The sequence below is a fragment of the Acomys minous genome (genome assembly GCF_964271855.1).
Source record: "Acomys minous genome assembly, chromosome: 9".
Classification (NCBI taxonomy): Eukaryota; Metazoa; Chordata; class Mammalia; order Rodentia; family Muridae; genus Acomys; species Acomys minous.
In genome coordinates, this window is record NC_140490.1 from 51,264,593 (window position 1) to 51,280,539 (window position 15,947).

At 44.7% G+C, this 15,947-nt stretch overlaps 1 protein-coding gene across 8 annotated transcripts in view; it reads right to left on the minus strand.

Moving 5' to 3' along the window:
• Positions 1 to 15,947, minus strand: part of PHACTR1 (phosphatase and actin regulator 1) — a 461,758-nt gene that overhangs the window by 42,122 nt on the left and 403,689 nt on the right. For all 8 annotated transcript variants that reach the window (XM_084794583.1, XM_084794584.1, XM_084794581.1 and 5 more), the window contains 2 exons: positions 4,619 to 4,866; positions 2,834 to 2,990 (listed from right to left, as the gene is read on the minus strand). In XM_084794583.1, the coding sequence (XP_084650709.1) occupies positions 2,834 to 2,990; positions 4,619 to 4,866 (405 nt within the window). The remainder of the gene's footprint in view (positions 1 to 2,833; positions 2,991 to 4,618; positions 4,867 to 15,947) is intronic.

Consider the following 15,947-nt stretch of genomic DNA (forward strand, 5'->3'; position numbering starts at 1 on the left):
GGACACGATACCTTACAGAAGCAACAAGGGGAGGAAGGGCTTTGTTGGCTCCAAGTGACAGGCAGAGAAACATGGCTGAAGTCACGCCAGAGTGGCCTCATCTGTGGGACTCCTCCCATCTCAGTGGAGCAGGAAGCAAAGAGCTCTAGCTGGAAGGAGAAGCTACGACCCTCAGCACCCTGTTCCCTCCAGCCAGGCCCCACCTATTCTAAGGCTTCTGCAAGCCCCTCACCCCCAAACCCAAAGACCATATGGAGACCAAGTGTTCAAACGCTCACGCCTATAGGGGATACTTTACATTCAAACCCTTGCCAAAAGACAGTAACTGTGCTTTTGGGTAGAGACACGACCTCCATTCTGGAAGGTTCTGCACAAACTGACCTTACTGCACTTGGCTCACCGGTCCTCACTCCCACTCTGGGATTATTCTTGGATTGTTGCACCTTTTCCTCCCTTAAGCTATTCAAACCATCAGGCTAAAGTAAAGCTTTCTTTCTTGCTCACCCCATGAGGGGCTGCAGACTCAGCTGGAGGGTTTTAAAGAGCTGATGGTTTCAGTGTGTTTCTGCTGCCACAGCCCAACAAGCTTAATAGATTTCTATGTTCTTCTTACTCCACTTTTTGTAATAACAAAGTGCACAGTGTGTATGTACACAGCGATCAAAATTTTAGCCTGGGAGGTTTGTAGGGGTGGGAGTGGGCGTGGCGCCAGTGATGGCTGAGAACTAAAGCCTGAAGCTACGCATCTTGTCCTGGAATAGCTGGTCAATCTCTGGCCCAGATTTTCTGCCTTGGTTTTAGGATCAATGACTGGCTGGTGGAGCAGAGCCGGCCTTTCATTCTAAAGAGAATAGTCTTTAAAAATTTAAAACATTAGAGACTATTAAATATATTAAACCAGTGCGAATGTGTGTCTACAAGGATGACTATGCAATGCGGATGTGGCCTCCCCATCTGAGTTATGAAACACTGTACAACCCTGCTGTTCCTCCCTTGCACTCAGGCCCTGGAACCTGACCACAGCTCCCAAAGGTATATCATAGGAAAGAAACACTCCTGCTGAAAGCATGAAGTGCCTTGACTGTCATCAGCACCACTGTCTCCACGACTGTCTCCTCCTTCGCTGGTGTGTCCTTCTAGCCACCAAGATGGCTGGGGCAAGACAAACACCATGGTCCATCTTCAGTGGCTCTTATGGATTCTGAGAAGTATTTATGCGTTGGCAAAGGAGAAGGGTTATAATAAGAGGAAGGATTTCTTGGACACAGGTTTGAACCTAGAACGTTTCCAAACATGGACAGCCATGTCTCTTCCCCTTCTGAGTTTAGCCACGGCTGCCAGAGTGTTATGCTGGGCGGGATATGGCTGTGCGTTTGGCCTGAGAAGCTGGGAGCATTCTCTCTTTGGGAGGAACGCTAGGGAACAAAAATGTTCTTTTCCACTTATCAGTCACCACCAGGAGGGCAGGACTATTTTCTGTATCCTCCATTTCTTCCTTTCCCTATTTCTCACTTTTTCTTTCTGTCACTTTGCACTGCAATGTTACATTAAGTGGCCAGATGTGCTGGCACCTTACTCTGCCCACGGAGAAGTCACTTGCTGAGCCTCTGTATGCTGCAGGCTCTGTCTGTTCTATAGCAAATTTTGGGAAACGGGAGCCAAAGGGAAAACAAAATCTATAATAAAAGATATGCACGGGTGGATCTGAACTCTGGGAAGGATCAGGGCCAACCATCTGCTCCGTTCCTTTTCCCTAGGCCTTCTCCACCTAAGGATAGTTTCATTTGAACTATGGTTATACTGGAACATGCTGGGTCAGGAGTGGGTTCAGAACTATGCACCCTGACCCCCAGATATGGCTATATGTTGTCTGAGAGAATAGATCTGGGGATACCTAGGTCATTGTCGGACAGTGGGTGGATGTTGCCTCCACTCTAAGCATGGATGATTGGGGGAGGGGTTGTTTTGAGTAGCTGTTGAAGGCAGAGAGCACAGGTTGGGCTTTCTAGAAAGTTGTAACTATCACTGGGCAATCCAGATAACCATACTGTGGCCACGCCACTGCAATTCAGTGAGGTAGATAGAGATTATGACACACACACACACACACACACACACACACACACACACACACACACAGCAAATGCATGAGAAAATGTATATATGTGTGTTCTGATATTTTTGTTCTTCACACTTGAAGACTGTCACACAAAGCTAAACATATCAGTGTTGACTATTTCACACAGCCCCACAGCATCACCACAACACCGTCCATGAAGAAACCAAGTTAGTTATGAGAAAGAAGCCATAGATAGTAATGCATAACAATAGAAAAGTAACTAAGACTGTAACTAAAGTTGTCTAATCCAGATGTCCTCAACTGTAAATTATGCATCAACGTGCATATCTTATAGAAAATTCAAAAGAGAAATAATTTAACTTACATAATGTAAGGATGCTTAGAAGCATGCCCAAATAACAAGTGTTCAATAAATGCTGCCAGATACTATGTAAACTGAGACTTAGATAACAAACTTACACAAGAGCTTAAGATAGTATTACAACACGGAGCTATGCCTATGTCTTTAATAACCATATATACGCTATTCAAGAAGCATACAGAGTAGCAGTAGGCACCACTACCAAACACTTGACTTTGTAACAGAGAGCATGCTTGACTGTCGCCATAGTTAACCAAATCACACTTTTACCTCCTAACCCTTGAATCAAGTGGAATTTCCAAGCCTTAGCTAAGCTGGAGATGGAGACTGTACACTTCTGTTGAGCCACAGAAGTCCTGGGGGTCAGAAAGGCAGCAGTGGTGCTTTCCTACCTGGTGAGCTTGGTGCCAATCTGCTGCCTGAGCTCCAGCCGTTCCTCGTCGGTCTGTCTGGGGAGGATGTTCTTTTCTTCCAGCTCTCGCTTAGAGGGCCTGTTGCTGAGTTTGATGGCTAAGGAGTCCTTCCTGCAGACCTTCATGGCCAGAGAGCCTGCAGGAGGGGACAAGTTCGTCAGTTACCAGAGACACCTACCTATGTGCCTGGAGGCCCACGAGGCCAGCCTTGCGTGGTTATAAAGCAAAAGGCAAGGATTCAGACACAGAGGGCTTACTACCCAACAACGCTAAAGTCCAAGTTCTTAGCGCAGCTGCCATGGCTACACTTGTAGACACCGCACACGGTGTGGGACATATTGGTAAGAGAAGGGGAGCCTGTGACTGGGTCTCTCCCTTCAGAAATGCTCAGCATGTGGCAACATCACAAAGGAGGACAGGACCCACTGTGCAGTGCCATAGAGGGGAGAGGAGCAGACAGAGGTCTCAGCAGCTGGGAAAGGCTCCACAGAAACAGGCTGCTGCCAGGACGAGGGGGTAATCTGTGAGGATCCATATCTGCATATGTTCATTGGTGACATAGATGCTGGGAACCCTCAGAAGACAGACAAGAGCAGCTACCTGGAGCTTAGCGCATGCAAAATAACTCTGTGTGGTTAAGGTAGGACCGTTTGGGGTGAGGGCACAGCTGAGGACCCTGAAATGAGCAACATTCTGAGACTGCTTTCTTTTGAACACACGTTTCAGAGCATCCAGGGCTGCTATAAGTCTGTGGCTTCACCCGGAGTTGATTTTGCTCTTTAGCGAGCAGCCAGAGATGTCTAGAGGGGATTTTGGTGGCTGAAGGTTAGGTGGGGGTTGGGAGGATGGTCCTGCCGTCTAGCTGGCAGAGGCCCTGGAGGCTGTTAATCCCAGGGCAGTATTCAGGATCACCTTTACAACAAAGAATGCTCTGGCCCAAAGAGTCAAGAGTGCAAAGGAGAGAGACCCTGGCACAAAGGCGTCAGTTCTCAAGTACCACGTGACAAATGGGCTCAGCAGCTGCCCCCTTCCGCTCTGGTGGGGGGGGGGCGGTGTCACTGCAGCCTCTGACTGCAGCTCTGTGGTTTCTGCCACATCACTTTCACTCTCCCTTCTCCATTTACCGGCCAAATGGGAGCATGTTGATTTCCTAAGATGGTTTTACGATAGAGATATGAGAACACAATCATATCTCATTGGAAACATCCTATATAGGCAACAAACGGCTGCTGTTATGATAAATCCACGTATTAAACAATTGACCTCAAGTCAGCTATAGCTATCCCCACACCATTATACCCTAGCTGTTCATGGCCACAGCGATAAATTATCAACTTGCTTTCTCTATTTCTTAATATAGTTAAATGTCTTCAGCAGAGAATTTAAATCCACACTTAAAGCTGACAAGGCACACTTGAGCATGAATATGCTGCATGTACAGTAGCTAGGTTTACACAGGCAAGACATTCTTTTAATTTCTCCCTACCCTGACGCCTTGTTGTTTGAAAAAGAGGGTTACATCTCAAGAAAGTAATCAAGACAGATGTAGGAGGTGATGAAATAGTAGTGTGATGTGTATAGCTATGAAGCCGCATAGATATTTACTCTTATTGCTGCATAAGGAAGTGGAGCCTGGGGAAGCCACCTGAGCTGTCCTGTCACCCAGGGCCCAGTTAAAACCAGATCTTCAGGCAGCTAGCTATTCTGTGCTGTGTCTACAGTGCCACGCTTTTCCACAGCCATGGAAAGTTGGCCTGCACGTACTGGTGTACAATGAGGCGTCATCATCGTCATCCTCTTCCTCGTCTTCCTCTTCCCGTGCATACAGGCAGGACGAGTCTTCATAGTCAGAGTCATGAGGCACATTTTCTTTATTGTCATCACATTCAATCACAACAGTTGGCACTTGTCTGATTTCCGGAAGGCCCATGGGTCCCGCTTTTGTGACACCGTCACTTGAGTGCAAACCAGAGCTGTGGTAAGAAGTGGAGCAGGGGACTCGTTGCTCAGAGCTGTTTAAAGAGAAAAGAAGGAAGAAATTTACCTTAGCCAGGACAGCAGGTCCTATTCATGCCATGGAGGTGCTTTAAAATTCAGTTGTCCCATTCTCAGAGGCAAAGTTCCCTAAGCAATGTGATCCATTGCTCATACTTAGCTTGTCCTCTGAGGGCAATACTTTCCTGGTGGAAGCAGTGGTCCAGAATAAGGCATAAGAACCATGGTGATGTCATGGTTTCATAACAACATGTAGCCCCTGGATGGCACACCTGGGTCCCGTTAAGGCGGGGCACCTCTGTAACCCACCTGCCTGCTAACTTGATCTAATAGAGGCTAGTGAGTGAGATTCTGTCTTTCAAAAGCTGTGCAGAGCAGTGGCAGGAACTGAGGGTGAGGATAGTTTCAAATGATCTGGGTAGAGATACGGAGGAAGAGAAGAGATGGGACGAATGAAAGGCTGAGCCCTGTGTTTGGACGTCAAGGTAGACATGCATGGACCACCTACCTAGAGAATGTTCTCTTCCAAGGATGGGGCCAGGATTCAGCAGGCAGTTGTGGATAACATTAACCTAACTCCTTGCCTGACCCTATTGGCTGGTTTTGTAAGAATGATGCTCTCGAAGCCAATACGATTTAATATATTTTCAATTAAAAAGATGCTTAAAGCATCCAGTATTTGATAATTGGAAAATACAAACCATTACAGTTCCCTAATAGTGCCTATGTGCAGATCTCATAGAAACATAGAGTCCTTCTGTATGAAGCCAAGGACAGTGGGCAAGAACACTGCCCATAGAATCCACTGACTGGGATTCAAGTGACCACAGAGATCAGGGAGCCTGCATGGGTCTGACCGAGGTCCTCTGCATACGTGTTATGGCTGTGTAGCTCAGTGTTCTTAATGGGACTCCTAACAGTGGGAGCGGGGGTGTCTGTGACTCTTTTGCCTGCCTTTGGGACCCTTTTCCTCCTACTGAGTTGTCTCATCCAGCCTCGATGTGAAAATATGTGCCTGGTCTTATTGTAGCTTGTTATGCTGTATTTGGTTGGTGTCTTGATCTTTCCTGGGGTGGGGGAGGTCAAGGTGGGATGGACCCAGGGTAAAGGGGAAGTTGGTGAGGGGAGAGAGGGGAAACTGCAAGTTGGGATGTAATATATGAAAGAAGACTGAATAAAAAGGAAAAAAAATAAATGTATTATAATATTAAAAAATAATAATGGGAATATGAAGCCAGAAAAATGCCATTGTTCTCTTCCGTCTTCCCTCCCTCCCACCTTCCCTCTCCTCCATCCCTCTGTTCTCTTTCTCCAGTGTTGGGGACTGAAGCCAAAGCCTCATGCTTGCTAGTCAAGGACTCTACCACTCACCTACAGCTCCAGATCAGATAAAATTTGTATCCCTTTTCAGAGTTATCTAAATAGATCTTATATCCTTATTTAAAGATTTCTGAACATAGGAAACTCAATATATTTTTACATCAAAAGTATTTGACATTTATAAACAAATGAATTGTTAAGGTATATTATATATTAAGGCATTAGATGAAAATTTTTATCCTAAAGGAGTCTTACTACATGCTATATAAAAACACATGTTTCTGTTAGAGCTTTCAATTATACTTTAAGTTATTGCTGTGTCTAATTTAAATTCAATTAACTTTCTTCCTTTCACGGTTTCCAATGGGTTGTTTTCATCTTTGTATTTTCCACATAACTCTTCAATGACACAAATGGGAAATCTAGTTAACACCATATGAGTTATACTGTTCAAGGCAATGAACTAAATCAACTTAAAAATAACAATTACTGAATAGGATAAAATCATGTATTTACAAAAATGCAGTGTTTTAGTAGAGATTAGTGGTTTGAGAAGGCCCATTTCCTACCTAATTGCATACACACAGCAACCGGAGCAATGTGTAAGTAGAACACATTGGTTGATGGTCTCTAGGGTGACAAACACAATGTTTAACCATAAATTGGACTGAGTGGGCACCTTGCTGTTTTGCTCATCCTATGGAGCAAATATAGCTACTAAATTCTAGATGTGCCTGGATCTTTCTTGGGTATCATGGAAAGTAGGGGATATGGAAGATAAAAAAAAATATGTATACATATATACATACACATACATAAATATATACATGTATATAAAATTCCATGGCTTGTGTTTTGTCCTAACGTTGCCTTCTCCTCTTTCTACTTTCATATTCTAATTAACATGTTTCTTAAAAGGCACAGAGCTTAGACTAGACTTCTGGGAGTTAGGGATGGGAAGCAGATAAACAGCTATTCTTGTTTGGTGTGAAGAAATGTTGGCAGCTAGAAAACAAGAACGTCTTAAGGCAGGAATCACCAGAGTGAATCAAAAGGGAAGAAGAGAGAGGCATGAAGGAGATAAGGAACTCAACCTTATAGATAGTGTTCTGGTTTGAATGAGGATGGCCCCCATAAGCCCTGTATTTAAATACTTAGTCCCTAGTTGGTAGGAGGTGTGTCCTTGTTGGAGGAGGTGTGTGTGTCCCTGGGGGTGGGCTTTGAAGTTCTAAAAGGGCACAGCATTCTCAGTTAGCTTTCTCTCTGCCTTCACCTTGTGGATAACAATATAAGCTCCCAGCTATTGCTCCAGCACTATGCTCACTTGTCTGCTTGCCCACTGCCATGCTTCCTTCCATGATGGTCATAGACTCGAACCCTCTGGGCTTACAGCTCCAGAGGGTTCGAGTCTATGACCATCATGGCGGGAAGTTATAAGTTGCCATCGTCATGGTGTCTCTTCATAGCTATAAAAAAGTAACTAAGACAGGTGGTCCCTGATTAAAAAAGAAAAAGAAGAGTCTGTGATTTTTCTCTTGAAGATGAGTATAAGATGAGGAGTAGGACCAATTCCACAGGAGGGCACCTAGCTGCAATGATTAGGCATAAAGCATCCCCCTGCCAGCATTGCAAAAGAGGGACCCCCATAGGTGGTTAATAACTGCCTGGTAGGGACATTACAAACACAGCTGGAGGCTGACACTGGCCTCTTCCTGAAGTGTCAATCTACCACACGCCAGAATGCCTCTGTTTGTATAAGTAGGAATACTATTTTCCAGGAATCTATGTGAATCCATCAAAATGTCGGAACGTATTTTACTAATCAATATCTAACCTGGTGCTTATGGTGTGCAAGTATGGATGATCTCTTGGAAAGCTGAGGCAAGAAGACTGAGAGCCCCGTACTAGTCAGGGCTACATAGTGAAACTCTGGCTTCATAAACTATTGAATACCAAGTATAGGTTAGGAAAGGTGCTGAGAGGAAGACAAATGTCTGAGGAGATAAAAAGTAAGTGGGAAGGAGGCTAGCAAGGTTACGGTGAGGCACCAGCTGGGGGAATCTCGACTTAGATTCGAGCCTATGTTTTTCCCATTAACTCTCTTCTTGATATTGGGTAAGTTATTCAGTGTCTCTGAGTCTCAACTTCCTCACATGCAAAATTGTGCAAATCACGCCTTTTGTGGGTGGTGGGTGGTGTGGTACCTGGCCTTGATAACATGGCCTTCAATGAGATATTGCCCTTTTAGTTACAGGAATGGTCTTCCAGAAGGTTTTATCAGCATCAGCCTACCCCCCTCACATGTTGGGGGCAAGACTCTAAAAAGCAGAGATAGTTGCCTTTCTCATGGGAATTTTGAACGGCTCCCAAGTCTTCGAAAGTGAAAGGACCAGACAAACTCCATTTTGAAAAGAAGAAAACCTCCATTTTGTGTTAAGTCTAGCCAAGGGCTGAACCCAGATTCCAGAAAAACCACAAATTAGTCTAAACAGAAAAATATGCCCTAGCAACACAATCAACTCACCTTGGCAAAGTTCAAATATACTCTCTGCTGGTCAAACTGACCAGGAGGTTGTCTGGTGCATAGCAACAACCAATTAAGAGAAGCCAGGCCAAAGTTCCTAATGCCCCCATGACTGCTTCAACCAATCTTTTCTATAGGTCAACTTGCTCCTACACCTATCACCCAGCCATGAAACACCAAGGCTTGTAACTCCCTGCTTGCAGCTTTTCTGCCCAAATGTCATCCAATCATACACTTTAAAACCCATTTCTTTGTCTAAAACCTATAAAAACCCCTCTCAATTGAGACTCGAGGCCACTTCCCTGCATCTGCTGTGCCAGTGCATGGGAGGGGTGGCCCGGGTTTGAACCTGCAATAAAGACTTCCTTGCCATTGCATTTGGACTTGGCTCTTGGGTGGCCTGTTCGGAGAGTCTCTCAAGATTTGGGCATAACAGTCACACAAATGGAAAAATCCAGATAGTACAGTGTGAGCTGTGTCATCTATGGCCAAGAACCAAATCCAGGAAGTGCAGCATGTACACGCCCTCTCCTATGTGGCAGTAAAGGAGGTCTAGAAGGATGGCGGTCTCAGTAATTCTTGTTTTATATGATAGAGTTGCCCCCCCAAATTTGCCTAAAGTAAAGATGCTCATCGCCAAAGAGAAGTAAAACCTATTAGCTTATGTGTACAGTCATTCAAACCTCCCATGATGCTCCACACCCCACACAATGAGGTCCATGTTATTAACTGCGCCGCCCTCTTGTCACCGACGTGTCTACACAGAGCTCGCCACAACTGCACCGTCAGTGCTCTCGGCCTGGAGCACGCTCCTAGCTCATCTTCACTTCTTCCATTCCCATTTATCATTGTCTCCAGTAATACCTTACCCATGTCCACAGAAGATCCCTCAGTTGTAAAACATTATAAGCCTCTATTTGCTTACCCTCCTCCTCCCCTCTGTTATGGTTCAGATACGGGGCCCCTCCCCCCACAGGCTCATGCCTTAAAAGCTCACTGTTTCAAGCAGAGTTCAGAGGTGAGGCTTCGGGGGCAGTGACTGGCTCATGAGGGCTCGGCCTTCATCAGGGGGACTGGTCACTGGTAGATTCACAGTCTGAACAGACTATTGGGAGGTTGGAGAGCTGTGGAAGATGGAGTCTATGTGGATGAAGTGGGGCCCTGGGAGAGCATCTTTGAAGGTTATCTTGCCCTAGTCGGCTCCTGTTTGCCACTCTCTCTGCCTCCAGGCTGCTGTTAGGTCAACAGTGTCTGCCCAGAGTTCACAACACCATGATGTTCAGCCTTGCCTCAGGCCACTGCCATGGCTGCTTATCATAGTTCCTGTTCTTGCTGCTGTGACCAAACAGCTCACAGTTTCAGAAAGGATGAAGCCCATTACAGTGAGGAAGGTGTGGCCATATGAGCACGGGGGTGCTGTATTAAATGTATTAAATTGTATTAAATAGATTTTATAGATATGATATATATTTTAGTACATATAATCAGACACTAAAAGTTTTATAACATTCGTGAACAAGACAATCTTTGTATTGGGGTCTGCCTTGAGCATTTGTAGAAGGTCTGGTATTGCCTCTGGCCTCTACCTATTAGATCATTTGGAGTCTCAAGAAGATAAGAAAGGAACTGTGCCCCCAAAAGAGAATGTGCACTTGAGTTACTGTGCTTGCTCTAGTAGGAATCTGCCCTGTTCCAATGCTTGATTGGTTATTCTTTGATTTTCCAGGTAACCAAGTGTGGTGGGTACATGCCTATAAACCCAGCACTATATATATGTATGTATGTATACACACACACACACACACACACACACACACACACACACACACACACAGAGAGAGAGAGAGAGAGAGAGAGAGAGAGAGAGAGAGAGAGAGAGATTATCTCAAAAAAAAAAAAAAAACCACACAGTCACACACACAAGTAACACACTCACATACACACACACACCTGTACCCCCCCACACTAACACACCGCTAATGGATATATAACAATGAGTAGTGTTTGATAACCTGCTGGTGTTTCTGTGTATGGCTGGAAAAGACATCAGTTGCCAGCATCATGTGTGAAAAGCACCAGCATCTCCCCCTGACTTTGCAGCAGCCAATAGGTCAGAAAGCATCTCTCCCCATTTAACTGAGGAGGAATCAGAGAGTAGGAGTCCAGTTATTCACTGGCCAGCAATCTTCCATGCTCCATGTCCTGGCTGCTAGCACCATCTCTGCTGCTCACAAAGTCAGGTACAAATACCACTGCTGATGTCACCATCAGCAATGGAGAGTACTGGGAAGAGGTGGTCTATGGGCCAGCCTGTGTGTCGTGTATGGAGTGACCCATTACATACCAAATCCTAGACAGTTTTAGAAATATGGGTCATTGGTCCCTAGAAGGATAGAGAACAGGCGGAAAAAAAGAATTCATTTAAACCCATTACAACTTCTGGAAAAAGGAACTCAAAATACCCCCTCTCCTCAGGAAGGCCGAGTACCCTTGCCTATTTAGGCAATAGTGCAGCTTCCTGCTGACTAAAGTCCAAGGGAAAACAAATATTCTAATGGTATGCTTCTTATCTTAGTGGGCCAATCCGGGGCCACTGTACAATGCACACTCGATTTCTTAAAATGAAGCTGATGAACTGTTTTCTTGGGCTTCAGTGGCTATTTTTGTCATTTTTCAGCCTCAGGCTCTGCAATTTGTAGCATAATTTCTCACACGTTTTTGATCTCCGAGAGGAAAAGGGCCGACTGCTCTGAAATCTCTCTTTGTAGCGCATGAAGATGAAATTACAGCTCATTCCTGCTGGAACTTAATTTCATTTTCTATGTCATATTTGTGGGTAATACATTTTCTCTATCCTTTGGGGGGAAATAGATGTCTTCTTGGCCCATTTTGACCACAGATTTATGCCCGAAAGCAACGTCCCTTTATTACACGTTTTTATTTAGGATTGATGTTACAGTTATTCTAAAAAAAAAAAACTTGAGGGAAATTAAGGCTTTAAGATAGTGATGTGTGCCGGGTGTGGTGGCACACGCCTTTAATCCCACCACTTGGGAAGCAGAGGCAGGCAGATCGCTGCGAGTTTGAGGCCAGCCTAGTTTACAAAGTGAGTCCAGGATAGCCAAGGCTACACAGAGAAACCCTGTCTTGAAAAACCAAGAACCAAACAAAAAGATAGTGGGGTGTGTGTATGTGTGTGTGTGTGCACGCATCTTTGTGCAGGCACATGTGTGTGCACGTGGATGTGGAGAGGCCACAGTCTTTGCTGTTCCTCAGGAGACATCTAGTTTGCTTTTTTGTTTTGAGACGGAGTCTCTCAGTGTCCTGTGCTCACCAAATAGGCTAGAGTGACTTCCGAGCAAGCTCAGGCGACTTGCCTGACTCACATTCCCAGTACTGGAATTATAGGCATGGCTATGCCCTACTTTTTGTCACTTACATTCAGGTCCTCGTGCTTGCTAGGCAAGCCCTGACTGACTAAGCTTTCTCCTCAGCCCATGGCAGTGATTTTTAACTTCATACCTTGCCCACAATTCTTTATGTGTGCTGTAGACATGTTTGTTGACTAATAACTTCCCATTCAGGGATTGTGGGTCACAGGACTTTCTACCCATCAGCCTGTTGCCATTCGATGGAGACAAAGTGATGTCTGGAAGTTCTCTTGAAAGGGGACATTCTGATGAATGACCCCAGCTACTTGCTGATAGCTATGCATTAATTTCTTTATGGATTATTAAAGATGAGGGGGTGTCAGTATCTTAGTTCTTTCCAGTTCTAAATATGAATGGTCCTTCTTTTAATTTTCAGAGACTAGAGAGTGATTTCTTGAAGACACGTGGCCATTGGAGTGGTAGGAAAATGTATATCTGAGGGGCACCAGTATGTTCTTCTCTTATTTGTCATTGTTGTGTTTTTGGTGCTCTCTCTCTCTCTCTCTCTCTCTCTCTCTCTCTCTCTCTCTCTCTCTCTCTCTCTCTCTCTGTATGTGTGTGTGTGCGCATGGATGCATATACACACATATGAAGAGGTCAGAGGTTGACATTAGGTATGTTAATTTCTCTCTATTTTTTGAGACAAGATCTCTTGTGTCCTACTTGATTGACAGCTGAATTTTCCAATGATATTCTTGGTAGAGGTGGGGCAAGGAAGAGCGGATATAGCTTTTACTTTCCCATTGAGAGAGGAGGATATAATGAAGAGAGTTCTGCACATGGGCCTCTCTCCAAAATAGAACAGTTTTACGCTCAAGCTTTCCAAATGCCTCTCCACCTAATATTTAGTTTGTGAACATCAGGTCTCCCGTTTTTGTCAAATTCTCTTGTCCATTGATTTTCAAAAACAAAAGCTCTCAGGCTGTTCTAGCTTCTAGGGAGACCCCGAGGACAAATCAGATCATTGTCCTCGTGAGCTTAATTGTTAGTGAGAAAACAAATGATGAACCAATAGGTAATTACCCTGTAAAGCAGGGATGGGACCCTGAAAGAAGATAGATTAGGGTAGTAGTCGGATGATGGTGACAATATTTTATCACCCAAGGCTGGAGCGTACAGCTCGGTAATGGTTGGTCCTCTCTCTTGCATCTTCAGCCTGCCCCCTCTGCACAGCTACTCATCCACAACCACGAGCTGTACTCATCCAAATGACCTAAAAACAGTCACACCACCCAAGTCTAGAATTCAAACCCACTGTATGTTTCCTAATAAACTCTCATCCTGGTGCTCCTCGCAGCAAACTGCATTGCGAAAGGATAGGTGGGTTGTAGGAACATCTGCTACCCTTGCTTTTCATTATGAAGATTATTATAGCCCACTGTTGTGAATTTGTTGTGTATATTGCATCTCCTACCCAGCGTGCTTGTGGAAGAGAGAGTTCAGACTGGGTGTTAGGGGAAATAATGAGCATTGTTAGCTTTTGGGGAGAAGGTAGAGACATGGTTAGTGGGAAAAAAAATCAAGGCCTGGAGGGAGAAGACTCAGGTTCATATTGTTAATAATGATCTTATGTCTTCATCTATGAAATGGAGATAGTCACTATACCTTTCTTAACACTGCATGGTTTGAAAATACTTATTTATTTATGTGGATATATGCCACACATGCCACTGTGCCTGTATGGTCAGAGGACCACTTTCAGGGGTTGGTTCTCTCCTTCCACTATGTGGGTCCCAGGGATTGAACTCGGGTCCTCAGGCTTGGCAGGATGTGCCCTTACCTCCTGTGTCATCTCACTGGCCTGGTCTGAATGTTTGAGGGAAGATGAAACAAGATTCAAACACCGATGTCGTGTTTTCATGAGACACTTGGAGGATGGCCCGTTAGCTGTGAGGTTGTTTTGGGACACCTCCTTAGTGGACTTAAGTAGCAATGTGAACATGTTCCACCCACTTATGTTTGTTATACTCTTTGGAGCTCCTCAGACGATGGGGAGTAGAGATCCCCCTTTTCCTGTGGGAGACTAAAGCCTGTGGTGTCTATTTAAACACCACACATGAGATTTAGAAACCCAACTGAGAGTTTCAGGCCCTATCATCCTACTGCCTGAGTCAGTAATGCTTGTTTCTTTCTAGTTCTGTGACCCTGGACAAATACTGTGGGCTTTCTACTGATAATGGGAAAAAAAAATCACAATTTTATCTACCCATTAATGGTATTTTTTTAAAGCACAGATAGGCTCATGTAAATGTGTTAAATTCTATCAATATCTTCAAAGCACAGTAAGAATTCACAAAGGCCTCCTAGGAGGTTAGGATGGTGTGTCTTATGCTTATCTGTGCTGCTTTTTAGAGTTATTCAGCCAATGGGAAGAGGGCCTGTGCATACAAACCCTGAGCACTAATGTCTATTTGACCCAGAAGTAACTAAGTGTTCAATGTCAAAGAGTTCTGAAATGAAGGTTTAAGACAGATCTGATGTCCTTCACCCGTTCATCCTCAGAGAGAGGAGCAGGATGCTGGGAACTGGGGGTGATGCTTTGGGTTACTATAGAGCTGTTGAGAAAACCATGGATCTGGACAGCATAGTGAGAAAGGCTCAAGATCTAGGGTGGAACCCAAGTAATTAGCGTACATTTAGCTTCCAGAAGGCCAGTCTGAGAAACTGCAAATCAAGACTCCACACAATAGGACCTGAGTGACTCTTTGTCACTCATGGTCCACTGCAAAATCCTGGGCTTAATACTGAAGTTGCTTTTGAAAAGACTCACAGAGTACCACCCTGAGAAAGCCGCCGTGGATGCTCCAGGTCAGTGGTTCCCAACCCAGAGCCATCTTGTTCAGAGAGAGTTTTAGTTTCACAACTGGAAGAGATGCCGCTGTGCTCACAGGTGTTATCTTATTTCAGGGTGCTGCAGGCCAGCTGGCTTGCCCACTGTGCAGCCAGGAGAGGTCTTGCTCATCAGATCACCTTGCACCGAGACCATATCACACCCCTTGGAATAGCAGTTAAAGCGGAAAAAACACTTTGTGTAGGAGACACTTAGGGGGTAAGTCAATACCTTGAGATCTAAGAGCTAACATGAAATGGGAGATTGATAAATCTGGCTTTCAAGAAGCAGGGGCAAATGTTGAGCCATAAGTGCATGAGATTTCGAAGCTCTCTTGAATAACAAAGAATACCCCCACCCCCACCCCAAGAAGCACATTGCATGTAGTGACATGTGCCCTTCGCTGTGCTACAAACAAAATACAACTTCAAATCAGTGCCAGTTCATCAGTGAGTCACCCGGAGACCTTGGGAGTTTCATTTGGCTAGGGCAATGAATCATGTCTGCTATTTGACATGCGACATTCTGATCTGAGGGCAAGACATTACAAATGGAAGATGAGGCTGGAGGGTTAGCTCAGTGGTTAAGGGCACTGGCTGCTCATCCAGAGGTCCTGAGTTCAATTCCCAGCAACCACACGGTGGCTCACAACCACCTATAATGAAATTTGATGCCCTCTTCTGTCATGTGGTCATACATGCAAATAGAGTGCTTATATATACAATTACGAAAATAAATAAATCTTTTAAAAAACATACACACACAAATGGAAGCTGATGCAGTCAATGCGCCATACTAGTAAGGCCGAGAGAAACCCTGGGACCACCAAGTTCAGGACCAAGTTATTAGTCTTTAGAATTTCCTGTGACCTTGAGACAACATGAAGGAAAATAATACTGTGAAGTGAAATGGATCTGCTCTAGGGCTATTAGTAGAGATTGGAGGAATTTTGTGGGTGTGGGGGGTGGACAGGGCTATGCTGTGGATTTCAAT